Raw genomic sequence first — 15,193 nt, 5'->3', positions numbered from 1 at the left:
TACCTCTGTCTTTTAAATACTATGACTCTATTTGGTAAAGATATATTAGAAGCCTGTATAATTGGTCCAGCAGCTTTCATGTAGCTGATATGTGATTTGAACCCACCCCCCCCCCACCCCCCCAAAAAAAATTCATATATATATATATATATATATATATATATATATAGAAGAAAAAAAATTTGCAAATAAGACGGTCAAAGCTGCCAGTCCCTTACACGTGATACTCTCGCTCACTTGATCAAAACACAGAGGGCAGGTTGAATCAATGCTCTCCAGAGTAGTACTAGTTGGAAAGAGAAAGGGTGGGAATGACAGTACATGAATAAAACTCAGGAAACAGGATAGATGGAGGGATGCGGTGCCCCTTGTCCTCCATCGTCCCTCATTAATTTACTTCCAGAGCTGGGTGCTGAGGGTCTGACCAGATGGGGGTGCCACCCAGCCGCCCATGGGGGCTCCAGGTGGCCCAAATGCCATTGGAGCACCGGAACCATTCAGGTTCATTCCAGACATCTGTTGGTTAATCTGAAAAGCAGAGAGAGAGAAGTGTGAAACATTTATAGATACTAAACTTGTTAGAATAATTTGCGCTGGTCCAAAACCTACAGAGGAAGCATTTTAAGGGATCATGGCTGACAGAAAACGAATAGAAAAAGGGTTTCTCCTAAAAATACATAATTTCGGCTAAATTCTTTGCCAGAATTACATGTGCCCTTTGCGGAAAAGGCAAGAATGCACTGAAATGAGTTCAAACAAAACTCCAAATTGGCCAACATAGAGAGAGAAATCATAAGCATTTAATTCACAATATTTTATTTAATATTTAATTTAAAATGTATTTAAACATTTTAATAAAAAATATTTTCTACATACACTACCATTCAAAAGTTTATTGTCAGTTTTTAAAAATGTCTTTTATGCTCACCAAGGCTGCATTTATTTGATAAAAAAAATACAGTAAAACAGTAATATTGTGAAATATTCAGTGTCACATGATCCTTCAGAAATCATTCTAATATCTGGGGCTCAAGAAACATTTCTTATTATCATCAATGTTGAAAACAGTTAAGCTGCTTAATATTTTTATGAAAAAAAGGAATATTTTTACTTTAAGTAAAAGTTAAAAGAAAAGAATTTCATATAAGTAAAAAGAATAGCATTTATTTTAAATACAAATTTGTAACAATATAAATGTCTTTACTGTCACTTTGATGCGTCCTTACTGAATAAAAGTATTTCAATTTCAAATTGGTCATTTACAAGATTACATGACTGTTAAGATGCGTCTATGAAGGTCACAAGGTTTTGAAACAGAGTTTTGTTATTAAAAGATAAAGAATTGCTTTTGGTGAAGTGACTGCAGTTCCATGAAAAGTAAAATATATATATTTTTGTAAACAATCAGATCAGATATAAGATGAGTAATTTCACCTGAGGATGGCCTTTCACTCCAAAGTTCCATTTTCCTCTTTTCAGGTTACTAAGCTGTCCTCTGATTTTTAAACTCACTCACCCCTCTAATTACTCTTCGTCTACTTCTCTCTCTTTCATTTTCTATACCTCTACCCTTTTCCCTTGACTTCCACCAGTATTCTTCCTGACTGGTCCTGTGGGGCAGCCCATCAGACACGTCTGTCTGATTTATACTCCTGTCTCTACAGCTTATAGCCAGCAGAGAGAAAAACTAATGGTTTCAAATAAGCAGTCTCCTATTTTTCATTATTAACTTGAATTCTGGGAACTAAAGTTTGTGCAATCTTTTAGTAGTCTATCAGTAGTCAAAATGGATATATAATGACATTATATTTTTCCATACTGACAGTCTAACACCACACTTAACCACTGTTAGCTGTTAGCACGCTAAAAACCTCTCGAAGACGCTGCGTTCAGTCTCTTAAATTATAGCACAGCTTTCAAAAAATATAACACTTAAAATAGTCAACCTTATTAACTGACTGGACGGTTGGTGTTTACATACAATGTTATGTTAATGTTTACCAAACTGCTTAGCCACTATTCAGCTCAGCCTGATCTGTGGAGCGAAACAGTGAAATGAGCCAATCAAAACAGAGTTCATTTGCATATAAAATACTTAAGAACTACACAGCTTGCATAAATATTGCATAAAATAGTAATGAAAAAAGAAATTACGACCGTAATTACATCATGTTTTTAGACTACACAAACGCTCCAAATATTTCTTTTTAAGAAAAAAATAAAAATCTTATTTCAAACAAATGCTGTTCTTTTGGCATGTTTTCAAATATAAGAAACTTTTCTTGGTCGCCAAATCATTATATTAGAATGATTTCTGAAAGATCACGTGACTCTGAAGACTGGAGTAATGATGCATGAAATAATTAGCATTGCCATCACAGGAAAAAAAAATACACTTTAAAATATATATAAAAAAATATGTGGCCTTGATGATCATAAGAGACTTTATAATAACATTAAAAAATCTCACCGAAGCTAAATGTTTGAATGGTAGCAGATTGAAGGGAATACATATTGATATGGTACAAAAAGGCAAAAAAAAAAGAGCCACTTTAAATACACAGAAACAGTAGCATTTGCCTTTTCCCATACAATCTTGAAATACAGACTATAACGCACATAATTCACCGGCCTCCTATTCGTGTTTAATTCCAAAGCACTAAACCCCTTCCTGAGGCGGTGAGGGAGGTTATCTATCACCGTGAACTCCTGGAGTGCTCTGATATCTCACAAGGTGACTAAACCTCTTTAGGCCATGAAGTGAATGACTAGAGTCAGATAGAGGGAAAAATATTTTAAAAAACCTTTCCAAAATACTCAGGAGGACCCACTGTGGACCTAGACTTCATTTAGCGGGACAAATTTGGCCAATCTCATAATTACACCTGCTTCCTCTGCAACACAATACCGCATACACACAGAGAAATAAGGGTCCTCTTAGAGTGAGTGTTTGTAAATACTCCAAGAGCCGTATTAAAGGGAGTGAATATCAAACGCTAATGATTCTTCTCCTCCCTGTGCACTGGCTCTCCTCAGAAAAGAGGGAGATGCTCTGTGTGCTGGGTAACAAAGAAAAACATTTCAAGTCAGATCCATCTCAGAAAAAAAACACTCCTCCCAGGAACCATGCGGCAAAATTACCCTCACTCCAAAAAACCATTAAGCACACTCATTTCTTTCCTCAGCCGGTCTCTCAAAATACAAATGTGCTGCTGAAGGCCTATAACTCAGGACACATACACTTGCATTGTGGGGAGGGATTTTAATTAAGGCTGTGTGAGTGTAAGGCACACTATATTGATTTATGATATGCAATTAACCTCTAGGAGGCCGAAATCTCGGACTCCCTCCGCTCACAGCCTCATACACAGGGGGTCATGGGCCACGGGAGGCAGGGAGATGATAGAAGATGAAAGGTCGGAGTCACTGAGCACCTCGTTTTTAATGAGCCACATGCAGATGGGAGGTGACAGCAGATTAGATGAGGATTTTAAAAACCCTTATTATGAATCTCTGATTATACGGTGAGAGTGGCCGAGAGACTGAATGTGACAACTCGCTTTTCACCTAAAATGGTTTTGAAAATCTGAAAGATCTGCTCTGAATAAAAAGGAAAGCTTTGTGATTACTGGGAGATGCATGGTGGGAATCGAATATGATGAATGGTAATAGCTTCAGATATAGATGTTCTCTCTATAAAAAGCAGACACTGATCCACTGCAGCCATTGCATCATATCAATGACTCATGGCAGATTCCCAAAAGGTTGGTAAAAAATACACCCACAGAAGAACATTATGTACCTCACCTGAGGCTCTTGAACTCCGGCATGTGACTTTAAAGTATTTAAGACATTTCTCAGGTCCCCTTTTTTCACCAACAACTTATTTTTTTGGTTCTGTTTATCTCATGATATGATTGCATTTGTCATTCTTTTGCCAGCTTTTTGAATACTCTGACAGGCTGACAGGCAAAATTGACAGGCTCTTTCCTTTTTGCAATGGAGCTAACTAGCTGTTATCTGCTTTCAACAAGATTACCACTCGACAGATCTACTGTACCAATCCAAACAAAAAGTACAACTAGTTTCATAAGGACTTCGTTTAATATTACAGCACAGTATATTCTTATAATTACTTATAATTATTTCTCGTATAATTTACAATATAAAAATAGTTTTAAATGTTTTAGATGTAAATATCTTCCTGAGTGGGCCTTCCTAAATATACTTGCCCACCACGGCTGCATTTATTTGATCAAATATACAGTACTATTGTGAATACTATTAGAATCTAAAACAACTGTTTTCTGTTTTAATGTTTTTTCAGTCACATGATCCTTCAGAAATCATTTTAATATACTGATTTACTGCTCGAGAAAAAAAATCTTATTATCAATGTTGAAAACATTATTGTTGCTTATTATTTTTTGAGGAAATCATGATACATCTTTTCTGAAGTGCAGGCCACTCCCTGAACATTTTTATTCCCCCAGAGCTGTCACAGAGACAGGTGTGATTTCATAAGACACTCAATTTCACTGTAGGGTAGGGCTTGCACAGACTAGTCGACTAGTCGAGAGATCGACTACTTCAACCACTAGTCGGTGCTTTTGGAAACAATCGACTACTCGAGCGCCCATTAACCTCTATGCCATTAACCAAAAATTAATTCAAAATGGCAAACGTCACCCATAGACACCACACATCAGATGTGTTGAAGTATTTCATCAAGGATGACAAAAATATCGTAATTTGCCAACTCTGCAAGGGGCCGTTCACATATTGCGCCTAAAAACGCTCTCCTTCATTCCACAAGCGCTCGCGCTCCCATGGCGTCAGTCGTTGTTATGCAACCATGAACTGCGCTCTCCATGATGACGAGGAAGTATCACCAAAGGATTAATGATTTCTAGCCCGCAGTGAACAGCTATGATCAGCTGTTTGGCCGAGCTTTCGATGTTGTTACGGAAATGCAAGCTTATCGGTTGGTTTTTGTCTCATGACCCGCACCACATGCTTGTCTCTTCCATTATGAGCCTCATTTGAAATAAAAAACTTGAGTGCGCAAAAGAAGCGATATGTGAACGGCCCCTAAAAGCGGAGGTTGCATCTGTAATGATAGGGAAGAACGGCTATTTATTTGGCTTTAGCTACTCTTTAACATGGAAATTAAAATATGTAATGGCATAATTATAATGTTTTGAGAGTACTTATGTAATTGTTGCATTATGAATTAATAAACATTTATTGATAAGAACTATTTCATGTCTTCTCGTTTACAGTAGCATGAACCACGAGTAGTGGAGTAACTCGAGTATTGTTTTGATAAGAAATCGACTAGCAAAAATCAGTAGTCGTGCAACCCCTACTGTAGGGACATTTTATTTGTAGTAAATTGCTTACAGCACCATAACATACCTGTGCCATATTCCACTGTCCTTGCTGACCTGGCTGCATGGCATACATGTTTTGAGGGGCCACCATGCCCTGAGGTCCCATCATGCCTGGAGCCAAGCCCATCACCCCTGGCTGTGCGTTGCCCATGAAACCGTTAGGCATTGTCATGCCAACCATCATGCCTGTATTCTGGCCCATCATCGCGCCACCCTGACCCATGACAGCTCCCATCATGGTACTGGGCGGCATGGCTCCTCCCATCCCGGGGAAAGCCTGGAAGTTCCCCTGTGGCTGCGCAGGGAACTGGATCTGAGACGGGCCCATGAACATCGCAGTCGCTGTGGGAGCAGAATTGCACAAAGGTACACAAATAAGATTTACACACAGCGCCATTTTCAATATGTTCAAAGAGACAAAAACAGAAGCAGACCAGAGGACGCGGACACACAAAGCATCACAGGCAGAGGAGAGCAATCAATATCTGTGCTAATGTGTGCAGTTTCTTGCCCTTAGCACAGAGAAAATAGATCTTTGAGACAGGAGAGTTGTGCAGGATGAAAGGGGAAATATAAAGCGTTCTGATGGTGGAGTCTTCATTTTGAGCATCTGAGGTTTGGGAAATGTCCTCTTTGAAGAGCAGGGCAGGAGAAGCAGGCAGCTTTAAACCTCGTTCAGCAGTATCAGAGTGCTGAGGCACGCAGTGCTTGAATAATTGATACTCCCATTAAAGCAGGGATCTCAAGAACCTTGCTTGCTTTCTCTTTCTCTCAAACACACACACTCCCACTGCAACATTAGAAATGGACTCTGGACGCAAAGCGCCATTTATAGATCAGCTTTTTCTCACTCAGATCGCTCATTCTCTGAGGAATAAGAAAGTGGGACTCTGGGGGGATGGATATACCTTGTGCAGGCTGTTGTGGGACGGTGCTGGAGCCATACAGGGAGAGAATGGAGTCCTTGGAGAGAGGTTTCTTGGCCGATTCCTCTGCTTTGCTGCTCCCGCTGGTTTCGCTGAACAGGTCCAGATCTCCCTGTGCTGGAGCAGAACTTCCAGTGGCCGTAGCACCTGCCACAGCCCCTCCGGCAGAGCTGGCTTGAACAACCCCAGCTGCCTTACTGGATCCGACCTGCAGAGCACAGGAGACGGTTGACTAAAAGCAATACAGACTCTCAACACCTGCTAATGCACTCTCAAAACAAAATTTCCTGATAAATCGACAAACACATTAGCTATCACACACACACGTGGATATATATGTGGGCCTTAAAATCATGAGCCAAATGAGGTATCTCTACAGACTTTCCAGTCTAAATGATCAGAAACCTGTGCCAAATCAATTGGATACAGCTCCAAACATCCACAGACGAAATACCACTAACAGAAAAGTACCAAAAAATTATCATATTCATGCTCATGTTAAGGATTGGCCATCTGCTTATTAAGTAGCTTAGGCTGGGATCAAAACTGGACTATGCTGCTGCCACAGTACCAGAAAAGGTGCGATCACATTATCAAAAATTTGTAGTCAAAAAGGTTCATTCTAAATGGTGTAGCAATGTATAAAACACAGCTCACACAGAAGTCACTTTCAAACCAAGCACATTTCTGTAGAAATCTTTCTTTCTAACGTGAAATTCTCAATCATGTGGATTCCTATTGAAATGCCAGCATTTTGCCTGCAAAAAGTTGCTGAGCAATGGTTCTTAAGGAACCAAAAGAGAGAGTTAAAAGATGGCAAATCAAATCGAAGTTGGTTAAAAATATCCATCCTGTATAAACACAGAGGAGAGAAGACACAAATACACATACACACAAAGATGAAAGAAAGGCTTCATCATCTTCAAGCAGAGAAATGACATTAATTAGACTGCAGCTGTGATGAATGAATAGCTCAGGAAGAGGAGACACAATTCACCGTTTACGTAAAGTTACAGCACACACAAATAGCAAAAGATGGAGGAGACAATCAGTAAGAGGCAGTTTGTGTTCAGTCAAAGCACCTGCATCCTTTTACTCAATTACAGTCGTGCGATGCTAGACTAGCAGCCACAAAGCTGCAGATGGTACGGCTGATGCCATAGTTACCCTCCAAAAAGCAAGTCTGTCAATATGAAACTGAGGGAAAATTCTAGGCCCAAATCATAGTTCATATGTTCAGGAAAGTCAGCATGCTGACAAGTAACTGACTGACTCTGGTGGCACATGGCTGCAGAAACTCAACAGTGGCCCAAGGTCATGTTCAGTGATGTGCAAGACCTGGGTGAGCCTTGCTGAGATTTGGCACAAGCTCCATTCCATTCCTGATTAAGAACCAGGAGGGCATCACACTATTTAAGCAGGACTGAGGTGCGCTATGCTAGCAACACACCATGCTACTGTATATATTAGCCATGCCAGATGGACTTCATGAATCCTAGTGTCTTTGTCTTTTGGCTGCAAGGGTATTTATATGCTGTTGATAAATTTAACATTACATCGAAAACAATTTTTTTTAATACAAATATACACAGTTTTGTTGCAAATACACTACCTTTTAAAAGTTTGGGTACAGAATTTTTTTAATTTTAGAAAGAAATGTATACTTTTACTCAGAAAGAAGGCATTAAACTGACAGTAAAGACATTTATAATGTTACAAAACATTTCTAATTCAAATAAATCCTATTCTTTTGAATTTTCTATTGATCAAAGAGTCCTTGGAGAGAGGTTTGTCTTGGTCAGAGAGAGAAAAAATAATATTTCAACAAAAAAATTAAGCAGCACAACTGTTTTCGAAACGTATAATAATAAGAAATGCTTCTTGAGCACAAAATCGCCATATTAGAATGATTTCTTGAGGATCATGTGACAATGAAGACTTGTAATGATTCTGAAAATTCAGCTTTGCCATCACAGGAATAAATTACATTTTAAAATCTATTAAAATAGAATATATATAACAGAACTAATAATATTTCATAATGTTACTGTTTTTATTTTGATCAAATAAATGCAGCCTTGGTGATCACAATAGACTATCTATTAACAAAAATAAGTTAAAGGAAAGAAACTGATCTGCCAAACAATTTCACAGGGTCTTTTAAGCACTAGAGCTAATTATAACATTTCACCCTCCATAGAGAGTGAAAGAGAAAAGCAGAGTGAGGGAGTGAAAAAACAGAGGGAAGAATGTGCCACATCATTTGAATTCAAATTGAGCGAAAACAAGTAGATATGTGTTTCAATCGATTTTCCCCACAAAAATCACCCCAGTCTAGTATCATTAAGTGGCAAACATGCTTACTCAGATGGCAGATATCGAACAGGCCATTCTCTGAAGTTCACTGCTGAAGAACGTGCCTGACATGAGCTCATAAATAAAACTAAACGAAAAGAGCGCTATTCAGAGACAGTCTCCCCTCTCCTGCTGTCTATCCATCAATGTCCCGGAGCTCCGGGCACGGATATGTTCCACAGTAATCAGAGACAAAAAGGCTGGGTTGGGAGGATGGGGTGGAGGTTGGCAGGGACACATGCGGACGCTCTCTTCCCATTTAGATGGGCCGACAATACACAACTCTGCGCTTAGGTATGTGGGAGGAACACTTCCAGCTGCTGCTGCGTCAGTCGCCACATCTGATAAGAACCGAGCAGAGCTGAACACGGGTGAACAGCACTGCGGCACGATAAGCCAAACACCGCCTCGCACATCTGATACGCAAACCCCTCGGCTGATTAACCTGTGAAGGCTGATGCTAACAAATGCTTGCTACAGTCTATAATGGGTTCATGATTTGATATGCATGAGAGAAAAGAGATGAGCAACAAAGAAATCACACAAACTCTTGACAGCTAGTCTCAAGACCTCAGCAACAAGCAAGAACATACATACTTGGCAGGAGTGAGCTTTTTTTCAGGCCACATTATGAAAAAGAGATGACATAAGCCCTTTTCTCTATTTGTAATACGAGTGACATTTGAAGGGATCCATCGGGGGTCCGCAGAGGGACACAGGAAATGCTATTAGAATTAAAAATAGAATGAGGAGGAGGAGGACAGGAGACCAACACTCCAGAATTCAGAGAGAGGAGCAGATATATTCTCTATGCTGTATGGATGAGCGGGAGGGACAAAACTTTTTTTTGTTCTCACATGCACACGTCTTTAGTTTGTTGTGATAGGATGCTCACATGAATGTGCATCTCAAAAGCATGCTACAAAGATTGCAATGCTTTCTCTTCTATATATCCACACAACACATTTACACTAGGGCTGTGTCACTATAATATTGTATTGATAGAATGAGCAACAGATTAATAGAACAAATGATAGATGGACAGAACAATAGAATGATAGATATAACTATACAGTATATACTATATATAGAACAATATATGGATAGAAGGATCAACAGAACGATGGATAGAACAAACGGCAGAACGTTAGATAGGTAGAGCAAACGACAGAATAATAGATATAACAAAGTACAAAACATTAGAACTAACGGCAGCACGTTAGATAGGTAGAGCAATCAACAGAACGATAAATAGATAGAACAACAGAACGATAGATAGAACAACAGATAGATAGAACATAGTTAGAACAACAGATAAATAGATAGAACAACAGAATGATAGATAGAACAACAGATAGATAGATAGAATGAACGGCAGAACATTAGATGGGTAGAAAGTATGACAGAACGATAGTTAGAATGAACGACAGAACATTAGATGGGTAAAATGACCGACAGAACATTAGAACGAACGACAGAGCGTTATATAGGTAGAGCAAACGACAGAACGATAGATAGATAGAACAACAGAATGATAGGTAGAATGAACGACAGAAGGAACTGTAGGGCTGAGCAAATATGGGCAGAACTCTTTACTGTCCTAGTACTTCAAAAAGCAATTTAAAGGTATACATGTGAATTAGTGTGATGATACATCATCCCAGTATGTTATTGCATATCTAGTGTCAGGGATTTCATCAATATGCGGATAGAGCACTCTTGGGACACTCAAGGCTCAGGATGGTTCTGTCGAGAGAGTCATTTGCACCTCAATGACACGTTTGTACCATTTGCTTCACAGGACATATGCTTTCAACTACATACTGTTTATTTACTAGTGTGTTCTAATATGTAATTATGTCATGTTTGGTCTCATCTGACTGCTTATACACTGACATGAATGGTGGTGAACTTAATAGACATATTAAAGTATCTTAATGTACAATCTAGGTACTATTGGTTAAACATGCATTGAGGAGAATATGTTAATGTTCTTCTCCCCCTCTTGATCACCACCCATTTGCCTCATCTTTTGTTTTTCAGTCGGTCAGTTTCTGTGTTGGTATTCCACTCATGTTTAACAATGCTTTGCTCAGGGTACAAGAAGGAAAGGTAACTGTTGATCTTGGAGAAAAGGCTTTAACCCTGCCACTCCCGCACACTAGTGCGTAACCTCATACTCCCAAAAGGCTTTTACAGCCTCGTTTGCACAACCGTACATTATTTGTTACAACTAAGTTTTCTATACAGTATGTTGTTCCATTCTGCTGTCTGTATGTTTAAACATGTAACTTAATAAATAACTTTGCCTGTTTTAAAGGCTTTGAGAATCTTTCCTTTTATCACTGATGATGTTGAAAGCTAAAGTGATTATAACTTTTGTTATCTTATTGTTTAGGTTAAATCCTACGTTTTCCTATCAGTTCTAAGAAAGACCTTTACCTTTAAAGAATAAGAGGTTAAAGAATAACAACAACTTTAATGGAGTCAGAAAGAATGTTAGAAGGAACGACAGAGTGTTAGATAGGTAGAACGAACGAAAAACCGTTACATGAGTAGAACGGAGGATAAAACGATAGATAGGTTGAACGAACGACAAAACGTTTGATATATAGAACAAACGACAGAACGTTAAGAGAAATAGAATGAAAGACAGAACGTTAGCACAAACGATAGAACGTCAGAACGATAAAATGGAAGATAGCAAGATAACGATAGATAAAATGATAGAACAGATCTATTGAATGGACAAAAAAAAGATAAAAATATATTTTTTTCTAATGGTCGTGAAGTAGCTTTTTCATCAATCTACTCTCCAAATCTTGTGTTTGCCGCCCTTTTGATAGCAGTCCAATTACATCACTGTATTGCATTACAACTTCTCATCCATCAACAATCAGTGTGGCACCAAAACCATGAATATTTGATCTTTCGCTCCCTCACATTAGCACAGAAACACACACGTGGTGTACAAACACAGTGAAGCCTGTATTTCACTGTGAGATTCACAGAGCACCGTGCATATTCCAGCTCTATCCACCCCCAAACACAATTCACTCGCTCACTCACTCATACCCGAGAGAGAGAGAGAGAGAGAGAGAGAGAGAGAGAGAGAGAGAGAGAGAGAGAGAGAGAGAGAGAGAGAGAGAGAGAGAGAGAGAGAGAGATTTTATGTGCAACAGAGTAGGCTTTGTCTGATTAGCAGCCCCACACAGATAATTAGCACTCTGGTGGTGCTGTGGGCTGGGCTAATCCACTTTTCCCCACAGCATCCTTCTGCCTGGGAAACCAGAAAAACCTGAGCACAAAAAAAAGAAAAGAAGAAACAAAAGAACAGAAGTGCCCCAAAATCAAAAATGTGTTAGGTTGGATTTGGTGAAGACGAAGATGTGCCAGCTCAGAGTTTGGCAGTGCCACCCTGCCAAGGTCCCACTGCAGCTCAGAGTCTGAGGATCAGTCAGCAGGAAAGAGCGGATGAGACAAGAGGCCATCTGGGGAACACAGACACACAATCAACAACATAAAGGGGAAAAAATAAACGAAGAGTTAGGGCACTTATTTCACAGCAAATATGCCGTTACCAAACATGAACAGAAAAACTATTTGCACCAAAAAATCAGAAAAACTACTCAAGCCAACTCATTTGATGCCAGATTTTCACAATTTTCTGTTGTGATTTCAGACCTTGAGATTTAAAAGTAAGCATTTAGACGAATTCTTCAAGGACAAGAATATTCCTTTAGAAAGGTTTGAGAGCATTTATGAAGTTCCCTGCCAATGTCCTTACAAAGAACAATCCCATAGCCACTGAGATGTTCTGGTTGTATTGCGTTCATGACCTCCACTGGTACAACAGACATTGTGAAGAACATTGTCCCTGCGGTACTGCTCTGGGATCAGTTAACTGTGTTAGCAGTGGTTACAGATAGAAGATGGAGAAATCTGAGCCTGCATTCGCACTCTGACCTATATGTTTCCAGTCAGCCCTCTAGTAATATATCCACTGCCTCACATTGTCGTGATCGATACTCAGCTGGTCTAGACTTCAATCACAGTGTCATTAAGTACAGGTAATATTCCCACATAAAAGCAGCATGATTTCACCTTCTGCTTCATACATTACCAAAAATACCATAAGTATTAAAGGCCACTATAACACTAACTTAACATTTCAATAGGTAAGGTCTGTGATTCTGTTGAAAATGGACATTATTTTATGGCTAGTACCTGCTAAAAAATGGCTGTATATAAGTATATATGGACCACAAAGAGATAATATTTCAGCTATATTTTCCACTGACAAATACGGCTGAGAATAAAGCCTGATGCCACTCTGCCATAACATTTAACAACTGCTTAGACACCCAAGGAAGTTCTGACTCAAGAATGCCTTTAAGAAAATGAACTGCCCTGGAAAAGCAAGAACATGCATACATGCACACACTGTATATGTGCAAAAAGCAAGACCAATTAAGGCTAGCTTACCACATCTGGTATAGAAAAAAAATTATACACTTGACGCTTTACTGTCCCTGAATCCTAAAATATGCATAAGTGTTCTTTAAATATCCTAACAATTTGCATTTGGTCACAAGCGACAGCCTCACCTTTTCCTGAGACTTGTGAGCAGATTGGTTATGTTTTAAAGCTCTCTGGCTTTAATGTAGAGCTGGTAACATGCATACATTTCCATTGTGCAGGACTGGAGCATGAAATAACTTAATCCTCCATCGTTACGGTTCCTCGAGCAGTCCTAGCAAGCTTCTTTGAGAACCAACCATTCATGCACACGTCTGTAATGTTTTCTATGACCTTGGGATAGTGACATATAGTGATGGATTCTAAAGGTTTCATGAGTAGGACAGACAAGGGACCAAGAGATGCTGGTTAGCATGGCCCCATTAGTACCTGCTAGTAGATGACCTGACATAACCATCTGGCAAAAAGCATTTTTCCCATGCTAATGGACAGCTTTCTTCAGGCACATTGGACCTCCTTTTACCCTTTGACTTGCAGAAGTGGGTGTGTTGCTCTAATCAGATGCAGTGGACGAAGGCATATAGAAGTACATGTTGATTAGATTAACAACAGGAATAAACAGGACCAAAGTGGGACCATGTACAGCACAGATTCTGCCATCGGTGGCAGTAATAGCTCTCAACCAAGATGATACGTCTGCCAGCGAGTCACTTCACAGACAGCAGACTTTAAAATACAAGAACAGATATGTTAAAGTATACTGCAAAAAAAAAGAAAAGAAAAAAATTGTATACCCAGCCACCCAGCAGCACACCGGCCACCTCGGAGCCTTTTCTCTTTGTAGAGGCGTACAAACTAGTCCTACTGAGAGACCATCTGTGCTTAAAACATGCACACGAAACACTGAGACTGCCTACGCTGGAGCTCACTAGTGTGAGTAGATAGAGTATACATACATTCATGTGCTCCGAGGTACTCAATGTGGTTTTCCACCTTGCTGTATGCATGCAGCGCTGAATGCACGGCAGGCCCATATGTTGAACGTGAGGGCACACGGAGCTCAAAAGAACATGAGCGGATCAATATGTGCACTCTTAAAGGGACGGCGGCGGCTTTATCTGAAGAGTTGTGCCTCTTAAAACAGCTGAATGATTCATTAGTGAGTCAGCACGCTATACATCCTGTGCACCAGATTCTGGGGTGAGAAAACAGTGCAAGAAAACAGCTGATAGAAGGTACTAAGCAAAATGACTAAAGTAAAGCAAAACTTTCTGCAATAACATGACTTAGTCTAGTAGACTGCATCAATGAAAGAGGTTTAGAGAATTCAAATAACCCTGTAATGCATAAAAATCCAAATTATAAGAGCATAATAAGCAGCTAAATACTAAGAGGGTCATTTGCAAGATGTGGAAGTGGAAGTGTGATTTTTGGGTCAAATCATGTCACGGTAGAGACATATGGTACCCTATTAGTTAACAGCATATACAGTACACTGTAAAAATGATAAAAATCTATTTTTATAATAATTTATAATTATTGCAGTAAGTTTAACAAGAAAACACTATTAGTCTTTCTACTTATGTGTTACTTGCCATTTCTTTGTAGATGTTATTGAATTTTACTAACAATTTCTGAGTGAAAACTCTTTCGAAGTAAATCCTACAACTTTTTCAGTTTTCTTTATCAGTATCTGTCAAAATTGGATATTAAATTGAACATGGTCATTTGCACCATTTTTAGATGGCCATTTCCATCATCTAACACTCAATTAAAGTTAATCTTAAACCAAATCTCAAAAAGACTATAATTTTTTTATACTGTACATTATAAAGTAGTGAAGCCTTAAAAAAAAAAATAGTATGTAATCTTAAAACGGGCCATTTTATTATCAGTTATTGGGCATAACTACCATAATTACCGGTATTTGCTAGTAGTTTTATATCTCTAGCTCATGGTACACAAATGACATAGCAATCCCGCATCAAAAGTCACATGTAAACACCTCAGTTTGACAAACTCCAAACAACAGTGACAAAC

General features: G+C 39.0%; 1 protein-coding gene across 2 annotated transcripts in view; it reads right to left on the bottom strand.

Annotated features, from left to right (window-relative positions):
* Nucleotides 1-345: 345 nt before the first annotated feature.
* smap1 (small ArfGAP 1) overlaps nucleotides 346-15,193 on the bottom strand; it is a 115,009-nt gene continuing 100,161 nt past the window's right edge. For both annotated transcript variants that reach the window (XM_077236933.1, XM_077236934.1), the window contains 3 exons: nucleotides 6,302-6,527; nucleotides 5,419-5,735; nucleotides 346-528 (listed from right to left, as the gene is read on the bottom strand). In XM_077236933.1, the coding sequence (XP_077093048.1) occupies nucleotides 394-528; nucleotides 5,419-5,735; nucleotides 6,302-6,527 (678 nt within the window). In that variant the 3' untranslated portion in view covers nucleotides 346-393. The remainder of the gene's footprint in view (nucleotides 529-5,418; nucleotides 5,736-6,301; nucleotides 6,528-15,193) is intronic.

Source organism: Siphateles boraxobius, unplaced genomic scaffold (genome assembly GCF_051911475.1).
Source record: "Siphateles boraxobius isolate OS27281-9 unplaced genomic scaffold, OSU_SipBor_1 20, whole genome shotgun sequence".
Lineage (NCBI taxonomy): Eukaryota > Metazoa > Chordata > Actinopteri > Cypriniformes > Leuciscidae > Siphateles > Siphateles boraxobius.
The sequence above is the reverse complement of the archived record's forward strand: the minus strand, read 5'-3'. Positions and strand labels throughout refer to the sequence as shown.